The sequence below is a fragment of the Euleptes europaea genome, chromosome 12, assembly GCF_029931775.1.
Source record: "Euleptes europaea isolate rEulEur1 chromosome 12, rEulEur1.hap1, whole genome shotgun sequence".
Lineage (NCBI taxonomy): Eukaryota > Metazoa > Chordata > Lepidosauria > Squamata > Sphaerodactylidae > Euleptes > Euleptes europaea.
Window position 1 is genome coordinate 41,694,155 of NC_079323.1, and position 14,226 is coordinate 41,708,380.

The window sequence follows — 14,226 nt, forward strand, 5'->3', positions numbered from 1 at the left end:
TAGTTAACAAGTTTCATAGTCAAGGAGAAAATCACTTCTTTGTTATCAGAATCTCGACTTCTGGTTGAGGTGAAAACGGTCGGGTATGTGTGCCTCCGCTCTAAGGTGAAATAGAGCTTTATATATGTTATCAGAATCTCTTCTTCAAACTCTGAATTATCTCCTATGTTGATTGTGGCATGCATGCTTTAACATGCATTTCTGATGTGCTCAAAGGCAGAAAGCATCCATGGCAGTCCTTTTCATTTATACATAAAAACCCCAGTAAAAAAAGTTGAATAGGATGTATACAATAGGAAATATAATCCTGGAATACGTGTCAATTACATGATTGTTCTGCAGAATAATTCTGCCCACATTCCCTCTCAAGGATCTTTTCCTCTTTATGCCAGGTTCATCCGGATTGGTGATACTGGGTGTTCTCCCTTGTATTGAACTCTCTTCGGAATGGACTGAATAGGTGGTCAGGTCAATATCGGTGTCCGTGTCATGATAGCAGCCATCAAATGCCATCGCTTGCACTGCATCAATGTTATATGTTCCAGCAGCCTAAGAACAAAAAGGATTATTACTGGCTGGATAAGAGGAGCCGGTGCAATTTCAGCTGTCATCTTATTATATACAGGGTTTTCTTTTCAATGTTTTCTTATTGGAAATAGTCAAGTAGCAAAGGTGTTTTCATGAGTGACATTAATAGTGCATTCCTAAGGAGAGTTACTCCAGTCTAAGCCCATTCATTTCAGTGGGCTTAGACTGGAGTAACTCTCCTTAGGAATGCCCTGTAAGGCTACAATCCAAGTCATGCTTCCACACTGAACCACTTGGGACCTTCTTCTGGGTAAACATGCATAGTTTTGCATTGCATAAGTGCTTTCAGATGGAATGCTTCACTTGAGAATGTTGTTAAATAGAAAGTACATGAGTTGTAAAAAAAGAATTTACATTCTTGCCAATTAAATTTTTCATTATAATTATAGACATTGGAAATACAAACACCACCCTCAAATGCCATTTGGGAAAACAATCTAAAATTCACTGCTAGCATTTTTCATGAATAATGGGAAAGACTTGTTGAAAACAAAACACTTGGTTTTTGTCAGAATGGATATTCTAATTATATAACTGTGATGTCATGTGATCTGTCTAGCCAATCAAAAATAACCACAGCATTTCGATGCAGAGAGAGGCTGCCAGGAATTCTGTGTTCTGCCCACATCTCCTCCCTTTACAAAAAGTAGAAATGGATACCAACTCATAAACATCAACAGGCAGTAAGGTGCAAATCATCAGTGAAGCAAAGAAATGATGGCAAGATGCCTCCTCCTTAAGTAAAATGATATACAATCAACAATAGTACTGAAGCCTTGATCTTTGGAAGCCATTTTGCTGCAGCAGTACACTGAAAGCTCTTTCTTCTGGCCCCTTAATGTGGAATGGGAACTATGGCAGATGGTGACTTGAAGAAACGTAGGAAAATAAGAATGTTTCAATCAAACAGCAAGGCTGAACGCAAGCTGAATAATCTACTTTTAGTCCACTGTCAATGCACTTTAGTGATCATTTGCAAGTGGATTATTCAGTGCGTTTGAAAATGATGTATCAGTGGGAAGGGAAGGGGTTCTTTTTCCAGAGGGGACCTGGAAAAGACTGGTAGTATAGACGGATATGGCAAAACAGACCATTGGGGCCTGTATGCACAGAGGCATGAAGATGACAAGGGGCCCTACCTGGGAGTAGCTAGCTGGAAGAGTAGCTTTAACAGAGAGTGTGAAGTAGCGCTGTCAAGGCTCAAGAGTCCAAACGCGGTGAGATCGCCATTAAACAACTCCAGGACCCATTAGCATCCAAGTGCCTCAGGTCTGTCCAGCAGTCAACACAGCCACAGCACAGACATCACAAAACAAGGCTATTGCACACCATAGGTTGGATCCAGATAATTGTGAACGGAGTTTCGCGCACAGAATGAATCTTTCCCCACCTCTCCCTTCATATTGCAGACCCCTGTACACTGCCAAAAAGTCATTATTGAAGGTCAGAGACGCCTTGAAAACAGCATGGGATGCAATGCAGGAGGCTGAAGTAGGAAGAGGGAATCAGCAGAATCAACACCCCCTGCGCACCAGCCTTGCGTGAGCAGAAGGGCCCTTCTGTTTGCACAATGGACGTTTGTATCCAAACCAATTTGCATGGTATTTTCTGTGACTGAAACACATAAAGGTTTATACCTTCCCTTTCTTTTTCAGCTGTTTTCGTTCTTCCACTGTGGTGAGATAATTTACAGCTGCATATTCAATGACAGACAGGAAAACAAAGAGGAAACTGATCCATAAGTATATATCCACGGCTTTTATGTAAGACACCTGAGGCATTGAGGCACTTACTCCTGTGATTATGGTTGACATTGTCAGCACAGTATTTATACCTAGGAATCAAGGGGAAATATCACTTAGCTCCTGCATTTTGCTACATTATGCACAGTAATAAAAATGGTTTACAAAAGGCTGATGGTTGGCCTTCCTTCCCACCTTAGCCAGAAAATATACATTTCAGGAAATAATTGAACACTCTAGATCTATGACACTGTTGCTATTTTCCTACCAACTTTGGTTTGGTGGTAATGTACGGTTAGCGGGATCACTGACTTTTCCTCCAAACCTTCAGTGCAGTTCCCCTGAAAACATTGGCCCTAACCTGAAGTAGCCAGATGCCTAGCTTTCCCTTCTCCTTGGAAGTATTCCCTAGTTCAGCTCCATTATTTATTTTTATCTATTTATTTGTTATTTCAATTTAATACCTCACTCTCTCCAGCCAAGACGGGGCTCAGACGGGCTCACAGGGGAATAATATCCCATTTAGTCAATAAAACCAGTTAAAACAACATTAAAATAGTCCTGTGAAAATGTAAATCAGTATCCTAAAATTCTCAATGGGACAGCATGACTGTTCTGTGGTGGCTCCTACATTGCAGAGCAACCCGGCTATTAAGAAGCGTCTTCATGCTTTATCCTTTCACAAAATGGGCAAAGCACAATTGTTCAGGAAGGCATTCTAGTAGACGGATCAAAGCTGCAGTGTAGTGGTTCTGCTCAGGAGGTGGGAGCCTTTCCTCCACTGATTGTCTCGTTGCCTTAAACAGATTAGTTGAAACATCAAGGAATCTTGTGGCGTCTGAAAGATTTTGTGCGCTAAAGGGCACTTCAGATGCAAGAAGTGAATGTTCACACCTCTTAAAGGGGCCTCCAGCCGATACAAGCTTATGTTTCAATAATAAATCTGTTACTTTTTAAGGTGCTAGAAGACACTTAATGCTGCAACGAACTACCGTATTTTTCGCTCCATAACACACACTTGTTTCCTTCTCAAAAGTGAGGGGAAATGTCTGTGCGTGTTATGGAGCGAATATGCGCACAGAGTCAGCTGGGCGCGCTGGAATGACGCGAGCCGGCTCTGTGAGCCCTGTTCCAGCGCGCCCAGCCGGCTCTGGGCGCCCCGCCCGCCTCCCAGCTGGGAGGCGGGCAGGCCCACAGAGCCAGCTAGGCACGCTGGAACAGGGCGCACAGAGCTGGCTTGCGTCGTTCCAGAGCCGGCTCGTGTCGTTCCAGAGCCGGCTCGTGTCTTTCCAGCGCGCCCAGCCGGCTCTGTGCACCCCGGGGTGCAGAGAGCCGGCTGGGCGCGCTGGAACGACGCGAGCTGGCTTTCCCCACCCGCCTCCCAGCTGGGAGGCGGGCGGGACACACAGAGCCAGCTGGGCGCGCTGGAACAGCAAGCCGGCTTTCCCCGCCCGCCTCTCAGCTGGGAGGCGGGTGGGGCGCCCAGAGCCGTCTCGCGTCGTTCCAGCGCGAGCTGGCTTTTCCCGCCCCGACGGCCAGCTGGGGGGGGGGCGTGTTATGGTCAGGTGCGTGCTATGGAGCGAAAAATACGGTAACATGCTACCCCACTGGAATTTGTCAATTATATCAGTTGTGAATTTCAGGACTGGTTATGAAGTACTGCTATATGTTCCCTGCTTTCCTGAGCAGTCAGAAGTTCTTTTGATGACAGAGAGAGCACTAGAAATTTATGGTGTTTTTGTTATATTGTCTTTATTTGAAAGCAATCAGGGGGCCACAAGGACTTGTGGGAGGCATCTCGTTTTCCCCTCCCCCCACTATTTGCTTTTTCCCTTCTTTGGCATTCCCCTTAGCCGTTCCCCTTTTTCTGCTTCCTTCCTACCCACCAGACAACCAACCTTTATCTGTCATCCTGTCTTAAGCTTTCCCTTTTTCCCTCTGTCTGACAGCATGTCCTCAGGAAAAATCTGGCTCAGTGGCATCTGGCACCAGGCCCAGATGAGTGGTTAAATTTCAGTTTTCTGCAAACGGGGCTTCCTTCAGGTTTGTAGAGAAATCCCCCCCCCCGTCTCTCCCTAGCTCAGTTTTGTGGATCTATTAATCCACACTCTGAGGCTCTGTTTGGAATTACATATACGATATACAAGAGGGTTACCGGGGGAGGCCAAGAAGCATACCTGTAGAGCAGCAGATCTATTAGATCACATCAGCTCCACAGAGAAAGAGCGATTCTGCACCCCAGAGTACTTCTGCCAGTTCACAGCAGTTTCTGACTGTTTCCCTGTCCAAACTTAAAGCTGCTCTGTCTTCACACACAGACCTGCATGCCCCCCACCTTTCAATCGAGAAGGGTCATTCCCTCCAAGCTCTGATGGGTGCTCAGACAGAGCTATTTCCTCATGATTGTGCCATTAAGGAAACAGCCGCAGTCATTAATGACCACTGATATGCTTTTGTCCCAGGATCTGGTTCCAGCCCCTTTAGATGAAAACAATTTACATTAATTAGATATTGAACCCATAACAGCTCTGCTGAATGGATTTTGTTTGCTATATTACTCCAGCATTGGAAAATCCTATTTCAAGTGCCAGTATACTGGGTTCATGGTGGGTGGAACTATTAGGATGGCACAATAGTGAATCATCCTGGGAGTTGCCTCAAACACACAGCCTGAGCCTCTTTTCTATCCACATTTCATGCATGGGGTACAGCAGCTGCATCTCAGGGAGAAGCTGGTAGTACTGAGACACACCATGCCTTAGGCTGGCTGGCTGCATTACAGCAGGGAAAGGAGTTGCAGTATCTCGCTACTACAACAGTTAATGCACACTAGGTATTCCCAACGATGTATTAAGCGTTTGAAAATGTCATAAAAAACATCGCTTTAAAAGGGTTTTTGGATGCCACTGCTAAAAAATGGTTGGAAGACATCTTCACAGCTAAAGGGACCAAACAAAGCGCGAACAGTATTTTTTATAACAGTTTCAAACTCTTAATACATCGGTATTAAGTGTGGTAACAGCTGTAGTCTTATGTGGGATTCCCCTCACACACACACATACACATGACCTCCTCCCACAATTCTACATCCACATGATAGGGTTTAAAAAAAACAAAACACAATGGGGAATTCATATCAGGTAAACTACAGATGGGCATATTTTTGTTAGTGTGGGTTTCTTCTATAACAAAGACTCACACTTTGGAAATCAGAACAGCTTTGCTGGCATTTGACAGTGAAGTACTTTTTGAAAGTGAAGAATACAGGACCGTATTTTACAGTATCAGGCCAACAAGAAACAAAAACCCTGCCCATTATGCAAGGACTCATCTGTCTCCAGACCACATTTCCATATGCTCTCCTACTATTTGGTAGGCATCTTGCAAACATGGCAACAAGGACAGGGTATAGCAAACAGTACTGTTAAAGAATAAGGGAGACAGGTGAAGGTATAGACAAGATGGCAGAGTCTGTTGACATAACCAAGGAATAGAGAGAGAGAGAGCAGGGGGCAAAGGAAAGAAAGGCCAGGCAAAGCCTGCTGGGAAGGAAATGGGCTGACACTCGTCCCCAGAGTCATACCCATCTCCATAGCCACACGTCAATGCACAGCCCTGTCATTTAATGGTGGGCAGCTTGCTAGTATCTCATATGAAACTGGTTTTTAAAAAATAATTGTTTCCCACTTTAAAACATTGCAGGAAGAGCCCATTAAGTTGGAGGAAGGCTCCTTAGTCTGGAGGGAAGCTTCAAACTTTGCTTAGTGGAGTGGTAGGGTACAGGCCATGATTCTTAATGGATATGTTAACAAACTCCATGCTTTCTCTTTTCAAACCTATGGCTCTCAAGGGCATCCCTTAAGTAAGGAGCAAGACACCACACCGTCCGTTTCTGGGAATATTGCTCTGTTAATAAGTATGAGTAATGGGAAATCAACCATTCATTTTTAAATCTTCAGCAATTAAACATGGCCTGATTCTGTGAGCCGCTATGCTGAAACAGTGGCTCATAGGACAGGGCATAAATATCTATTAAAGTCAAAGCTTTTTTACTTTAGCCATATTGATTCTTGAGGGGGGGAAACACAGAAAGTGGGGAACCTGCATGGATTCTACGCACTGCTATAATGAATAATTAAAGAAGAAAACATACGCCTTATTTACGGGCTCCACCAAATGAATCCTTGCTTGTCTATTCCACCTACTGCTTAAAGGATATTTTCCTTTTATTTGTAAAGAAAACCGTCATCATTCACTATCTTAAGCAAGACTTTAAAAAGATATATTGAATATCACATTACATGACAATATCACATGAGATGCCTACCAAATGATGGAAACGTGTGTGGAAAGAGAGCTATAACATGTGGAACTGGTTGAGTGTCATCTCCAACTCCCCTTCCCAGGTGACTATACCCCTCTTCCCTGCCTTTGGCTTCTGCCTTCTTCCGTTCTATCCCTTGGGATGTTTACCTCCGTGCTGCTTCTTCGGTAATTTCTGTATAGTAGTCTGTTCCCTCACCCCTTCAGTCCTATTCAGCTGTATCCCATCTGTTGCCATATCACTGAAAGGTCTACCAAATGATAGGAGCACATATGGAAACACGGCCTAGAGTGATGGGTGATCTTAGCATAATGAGCAGTTTGGTTTTGGTTTTTGTTGGCCCTGAATCTTTTGAAAACATGCCCCATAATATCCCTCAGTTGCGTTTCCAGACAAGTTGGTTGTTCACTAATGTATGCCCACATTCATTCTTGGCGTTCTGCTTCCAGCCTGTTAAACGTAACAGTCTTTGTTCTTATTCTTAGATTGTTGGGTGTTAAGCATGCAAGTAGATCTGAAATGCAGGTGATGATTAGATGAGTGGCTGGTGATGAAACAAAGGTGCAGATGCCTCTTTCAAGTGGGGAAAAAATGAGTGCTATTCCTCATAAAGTTCATAATTGGCAATTGGACTCTATGGGGCATTTGGAAGAGAGCACTTTCCCATGTGTAACTTACATATAGGGTTGCCAACCTCTAGGTGGTAAGAATCCCACAGCGCTGGTGGAGATTGTTGCTTAACGTCTAGGTGGTGGCTGGAGATCTCCTGCTATTACAACTAATCTCCAGGTGAGTTCCCTTGGAAAAAATGGCCGCTTTGCCAATTGGACTCTATGGCATTGAAGTCCCTCCCCTCTCCAAATCATGCCCTCCTCAGGCTCCACCCCCAAAATCTCCAGGTATTTCCCAACCCTACTTACACAACTGAAGAGGGCTTCAAGGGTTAAGTACAGGCCCAGCCTGGTGTCAGCCCCAGCCATAAGCCCCCTCCCTCAAGACCCAGAGCCCGCACTTTCTATGTATTCCCACTGATGTATTAAGAGTTTGAAAACGTTATAAAAAATACTGTTCGCACTTTGTTTGGCCCCTTTAGCTGTGAAGACTTCTTCCAACCATTTTTTAACCGTGGCATCCAAAAACCCTTTTAAAGCGATGATTTTTATAACATTTCCAAACTCTTGATACATCGCTGGGAATACCTAGTGCGGTAACAGCCACTGTCTAAACATTTATTAAATATGTGTAATGCTTTCTAGCTCTGACCTGGATGGCCCAGGCTAGCCTGATCTCGTCAGATCTCAGAAGCTAAGCAGGGTCAGCCCTAGTTAGTATTTGGATGGATAACCACCAAAGAATACCAGGGTGGCTGTGCAGAGGAAGGCACTGGCAAACCATCTCTGTTAGTCTCTTGCCATGAAAACCCCAAAAAGGGGTCACCATAAGTCGGCTGCGACTTAAAGGCACTTTACACACAATGCTTTCTGTGCACCCATCTAAATTGAGAACAAACTGCAAACTACTGAGTTTTTCTACCATCTTCTCGTACATTTTTTTTCTTTCTGCTTCCATTCCCGTCCCCTACCCCACCTGTTTTGTTCTCGATTTTACTGAACATATAGCCTGAAGAAGAGTTTGAAGGAACTCAACAACTTGTTCAATAAAATGTGATGTTTAAGTTAGTCCTAATAAAAGATACTGCATGGCTGTTGCCCTTTGAATTCTTTTAAATAGACAAACCTGACTACTTTCAGACATGTTTAATGTTCTCATAGCCATCTGAGATTAGCATACAACTTTGTGGTACAGTAAGACTATGCAAAAAGGAATTATGTTCCTTTTTTCAATATATTAATCAAATGTCAGAGTGCATAGGAAGAACAAGATAATACCATCTCTCTGATTCTTACCTACTGACACACACCTTCTCCAAGCTAGCAATAAAGCCAATAAAGCTAACTTATTGGCCATTTATTCATGGTCAGTTTGGATGCTCACTCAAAGCTCTTTTTAAAAATGCGACTTTAAAAATGCCTATTCATGGTCCCAACGCAAAAGGAGAAATTCCACCCCCACCACTTGCCTGCTCCTTTGTTCCTGATTGCAGAGTCATTAGCATGTGTATAGCTAATGCTCCGCTGTTGTTTTGCATGGTTCTTTGAGGAGGATTCTCTGAGGCAAACGCTAAAGATCGCGTTAAGCGAGCTCTTTAGTAATGCAAAGCAGGTATGAGCCGGCTTCACAGTCACTTCCGGAATGACGGTTCAGCATGTAAAATTTCAAAAAATATGCGGGGCAATTCAGCTTAGAACACGCTGCTAATTACCATTAATAAATGGCCATTCTCTCACTTTTTAACACACTCCAGAATATCTTTACGTGAGAACTTACCTAGTGACACTCTAGCAGGAACAGCTCTTCGGTCAATCCAAAATGAAACCCATGACAGCATCACCATCAGCATCGATGGGAAATAGGATTGTAGAACAAAAAAGAAAATATGCCTTCTCAGGCCAAAATTTATAAAAAGTCTATTGTACCAACCTGTTGAAAAACAAACATGTTCATTAGTATCTCTACCCAGTTTTTCTTGCACTTTGCTGTGCTTAACACTTCCTATGTCCTTTACTTACTTACTTGTCTTTCTTTCATATTTACCGTATTTTTCGCTCCATAGGACACAGCTTTCCATAAGACGCACCTAGTTTTTAGAGGAGGAAAACAAGAAAAAATCTTGTTTTCCTCCTCTAAAAACTTGTCTTATGGAGCGAATGCCGGCTGGGCGCGTGCACGTCGGGACGGCGCGAGCCGGCGTTCCCCTCCCTGACGGCCAGCTGGGAGGCGGGCGGGGCCGCACAGAGCCGGCTGGGTGCATGCGCCGGCTCGCTCTGTGCGGCCTCGCCCGCCTCCCAACTGGCCGTCGGGGCGGGGAACGCTGGCTCGCGCCATCCCGACGCGCACGTGCCCAGCCGGCATTCGCTCCATAAGACGCACTGACATTTCCCCTCACTTTTGAGGAGGAAAAAAGTGCGTCTTATGGAGTGAAAAATACGGTAATCCTAAACTATTTTGCAACAGAAATAGAAACTGAAGTCCTTGGAATCTGGAATTGTCTTGAAGTACTGCAGCTTTATTCCCCGAGGGTCTGTTTCCTTAAAATCCTTAAAGTACTTTAAACTCATCCAGTGGACTTGAGATCACTGCCTCTGTGAATGGAATACACCGTAGTTGCATTCCGAAGAGCTCCTTTAGGTACACTCAAACATTTGCATGTACAAGCCTGGATTTTTACTTTTTTCTTCTTTCAATTTCCAAATCAGTCTCTCATCATGACATTTGAAGGGCTTCTGATAGAGAAATCCATCCCAAGTCCTCTTGGGCATGCTGAATGAGGCGATAGGTTCTTTGGATACAGGCCTATACATGTTTGTGTGACTTAATGTAGAAATGCAAAAAAACAAAGAAAAACAATCCTCTTGGATTGAATCTTTGATTCATCCTACATACTTGGCCCATTTAAGCATTGCAGCCTGTCTTAAACAGTGTGGTTAAAGCAGAAGAGAAATGATGGCTTCTTGGTGAACCTTTCAGGAGGGAAGATCTTCAACAGCACAGAAACCATCAAAGAGAACTTACGATCCAATTTCAACAGATCCCTAGTCTGTATATCTGCATCTAATATACACAATACCAAAACACTGCCATTTCTAAAATGATGCAGCACAAAAGTGTAGACAACTGAGGAAGGCAATGGCAAACCACCCCGTAAACATAGTCTGCCTAGTAAATGTCGTGATGTGACATCACCCCATGGGTCAGTAATGACCCGGCGCTTGCACAGGGGACTGTGTGTGTGTGTGTAAAGTGCCGTCAAGTTGCAGCCGACTTATGGCGACCCCTTATGGGGTTTTCAAGGCAAGAGACTAACAGGTGGTTTGCCAGTGCCTTCCTCTGTACAGCAACCCTGGACTTCCTTGGTGGTCTCCCATCCAAATACTAACCAGGGCTGACCCTGCTTAGCTTTTGAGATCTGACGAGATCAGGCTAGCCTGGGCCATCCAGGTCAGGGCACTACCTTTACCTAAATGATAGGGAATAAAGATAACATTACCAGAGTACAGGCTATGAAACATAACTGCAGAATTCAATTTAACCTGCATTGAAACACAACACACTGTGAAATCAGCAGTCCTATCCATGAGAAAAAGTTTATGGGATACTTCATATAATCACATTTGCTGTTGTTCCTCACTAAAAGCACTGCTTTCCTATTAAGCATTTGGTTACTGGATCAGCAGCGCCACATAGGGGTCAGCCACTTAACTAGCTACTAACACAATGCATGGAGCAAAAATAATACAGCTTAGTAACTTAAAGGAGGAAAACTGTAGCTGCAGAGACAGGAACTAGCTTTTATGGTGGATATCAAATCAATTGCAAGGTAAATCCCTTACAATAGAGAAAACTCTTAAGTCTAAAACCATATCTCAATTATATATTTCCTAAATTTTGTCACCATGGGGAAGCTGTTTATTTGTAACTGGAGTTTTATATATGCAACAACACATACTAACTTTAATGACAAATATGCTTGTTAACTTCTTTTTATCTTCTAGCCGTTCAGATGACAAATGTGTGTGTTAAGTGCCGTCAAGTCGCTTCCGACTCATGGCGACCCTATGAATGAAAGTCCTCCAAAATGTCCTATCTTTGACAGCCTTGCTCAGATCTTGCAGATTGAAGGCTGTGGCTTCCTTTATTGAGTCAATCCATCTCTTGTTGGGTCTTCCTCTTTTCCTGCTGCCCTCAACTTTTCCTAGCATGACTGCCTTTTCCAGTGACTCTTGTCGTCTCATGACGTGACCAAAATACGATAGCCGCAGTTTAGTCAGATGACAAATATCATCATATAATTTTCTAGCTAAGTATCAATGAGATGATGCAAAACAGATCGTTAATTACACCAGGTATTTCATTTTAAAACAATGTACATGGAATTGTGAGCAAGTATTCCTGTAAATGGTTTTAAAAAAAAAAATGTAAAAATAATTGGCTTGGCATATGTGAAAGTTATTTTACAATATGTAAAAGCTGTATTCATTTTACAAGGCTTAATATGAAAATACTTCTAATCCACTCATTAGTCTTGATTATTAAACAGGCAGATGCTTTGTGCAAAATGGCTAAAATCCTGGGATGAGCAACATGTAGACAGTGGTGCAGGATCATGCCTGCTGGCCTTAGTGTACTGACTGGGTAGAGCCTCCCCAAAGATGATCTGACCAACATGGGGGTGTGGGGGGTATTAGAAACAGAGCCAGTGAATGCAGTCCTGCTTTCCCTCCATATTCCCAAAACTTTTCGTGATCAGCACAAGACTATACCATCAACCTTAACTATACCATCATCAACTGATCAGCAATTATGTAAACTATCACAGCAAATACTGCAAAGCAGCTAATTTGAGCCAAAGTATGGCACTGGGACTTGAATGTAGTGCCAGGGGTCAGGGCGTGGTTCATGGGAAATAATGGTATGCTTCTGATCAAGTGCACAGGGTCTTTTCTTCATCATTGAGTAACAGGATGAAAAAACTTCCAAGTCATATAAGGCATAGTGACCCCAGCTGCACCACTCTATTTAGGACTGCGGCTAAGTATATGTTAATAATTCTCAGCAGGGGTCGTATAGACAAATCTACAAATCTTAGGTGGAATTCAGAATTATAAAGGGCCTTTAGGTGTTTAGGCAGCCTGTTGTCCACACTTGCAATGGTTTCTGGCAGCCAGTAAAGCACAGTTGTATTTGACTGCTCACCATGAATGGAAGATAAAATCCCAGATTCTGATATCTCCCATAGGCTCTTTAAAAAGTGACACTCAGACCATTTATACATGGCTGTTTCCTCTTGGTCACCCCACCTACTAGTTCAGGATTTTGCTTTAATTATGCTTGCATTTGCTGACCATCGGATGTCGCCTCGCTCTCCCCACATGTTTCTGCTGGTTTTGCCTGCATTTTCTGGATGCTGGCTAAACACGAATCCAGAAAGTCAAGCCTAACATTGAGGAGTAGGCTGATGGACATCAGGCACAAAGTGTGTCTGAGATCTGTGAGTCATAAACATACTTATGTAAATAAAGTAGTCTGGAGTGCTGGTTTTATATCCCAATTGTTTACTTGCGAGTAGGAGGGCATTCAATTATAATGTCATGTACTTGGTGGGCAGTAGTGCGTATAAAGGTGGAGTACCACTGATATACATATTATTCAACCCAATACAAATTTTGCCCTTGTTCCTACTTTGTTTTGGAAATGTATTTAAAAGATTTAGAGACCATCCTGTCTTCTAGAAAACTGGGATACATAGTGTGTAACAAGAACAAAATCAATAATCATAAAAGAAAAACAATCAAAATATCCAGCAATAGAAATTTTTTTTTACAAGGCCAAACTGTTTTCCTTACAGTGTTTCCTTCACTCATCCAGATAGGCCAAAAGCTCTTTTTAAAAGTTTCAGACTTGCATCCCTTCTGAAACTGCAAAAGGGACGTGGATCTTATAATGCCCTCTAGGAGGCTGTTCCATTCCATAGCCAACACAACAGCTACAGAAAATGCCCACAAATGGGCACTCCTAGTTTGCACTGTTTGTTGTGTTAAGCAGGAATGGAAATACTGTTGTATAGAGAAGACTCATATATTACGAAGAGCACAATCACCTGAATATCAGAAAATAATGTTTCCATGCACATAAAGCTGCCTTATACTGAATCAGACCATTGGTCCATCAAGGTTAGCATTGTCTATTCGGACTGGCAGCAGCTGTCCAGGGTCTCAGGTGGAATTCTTTTACATCACCTACTACTTGATTCTTTTAGCTGGAGATGTACAATATGCAAGGACTACATGCAATTCGCAAATGCATGTAGCAAAACTATAACAGCTAGAATGGGAGGAGGAGGTTAGGAGAGAAAGTACTGAGGAGAAACAGTGTTTACCGGTAACCATTTCCAAAACTGCTGCTTTTCTGCTGCAGCTCTCCCCCAAGCAGGTTTTCCTCTTGTGGGATTCCACATGTGCCGAAGGCAGGGGCTTGCACCGAAAGAAATGGCAAGGAATAGCTAAGCTGACAATTGGCATTTTTGTAACCACATAGTATATTTATTCATTCATGCAAGCCTGAACCACCAGTGTGAGCAAGAAACATCATATCTGATGTTTTACATTTAAAAATGCATGTACACTATATATAAATGAAGGAGAGTGGTAGCCCAAGTCCAGATAAACCTACTGTGGAGAAAGAAGAACAGTTCTGTAGAACAGTTCTTGTATATAAAGCGTTTTACTTACTGTTCTTATTTGCAAATAGAGGGTAAGAATATCAATATTTTCACCTGTCAGTTAGATACTATACCTGTGCTGCTGTAGAATGCAAGTCCACTAGAAGCACTGAATTCTTCAATGAAGAACTGGGAAAGGGAGATGTGCTCATCTGTGGTGAGGGATTCATTGCCATGCTTCCAATAAAGCATCAGGTCATCTTCATTGTATGCATCTGTGAGAGGATTAAAAA

The 14,226-nt window shown here is 43.0% G+C and overlaps 1 protein-coding gene across 1 annotated transcript in view; it reads right to left on the reverse strand.

The window, feature by feature from the left end:
- Window positions 1–241: 241 nt before the first annotated feature.
- GABRR3 (gamma-aminobutyric acid type A receptor subunit rho3) overlaps window positions 242–14,226 on the reverse strand; it is a 34,059-nt gene continuing 20,074 nt past the window's right edge. The window contains exons 6-9 of the mRNA XM_056858727.1: window positions 14,068–14,208; window positions 9,043–9,195; window positions 2,226–2,422; window positions 242–549 (exon numbers count right to left, since the gene is read on the reverse strand). Of these exons, the coding sequence (XP_056714705.1) occupies window positions 247–549; window positions 2,226–2,422; window positions 9,043–9,195; window positions 14,068–14,208 (794 nt within the window). The 3' untranslated portion in view covers window positions 242–246. The remainder of the gene's footprint in view (window positions 550–2,225; window positions 2,423–9,042; window positions 9,196–14,067; window positions 14,209–14,226) is intronic.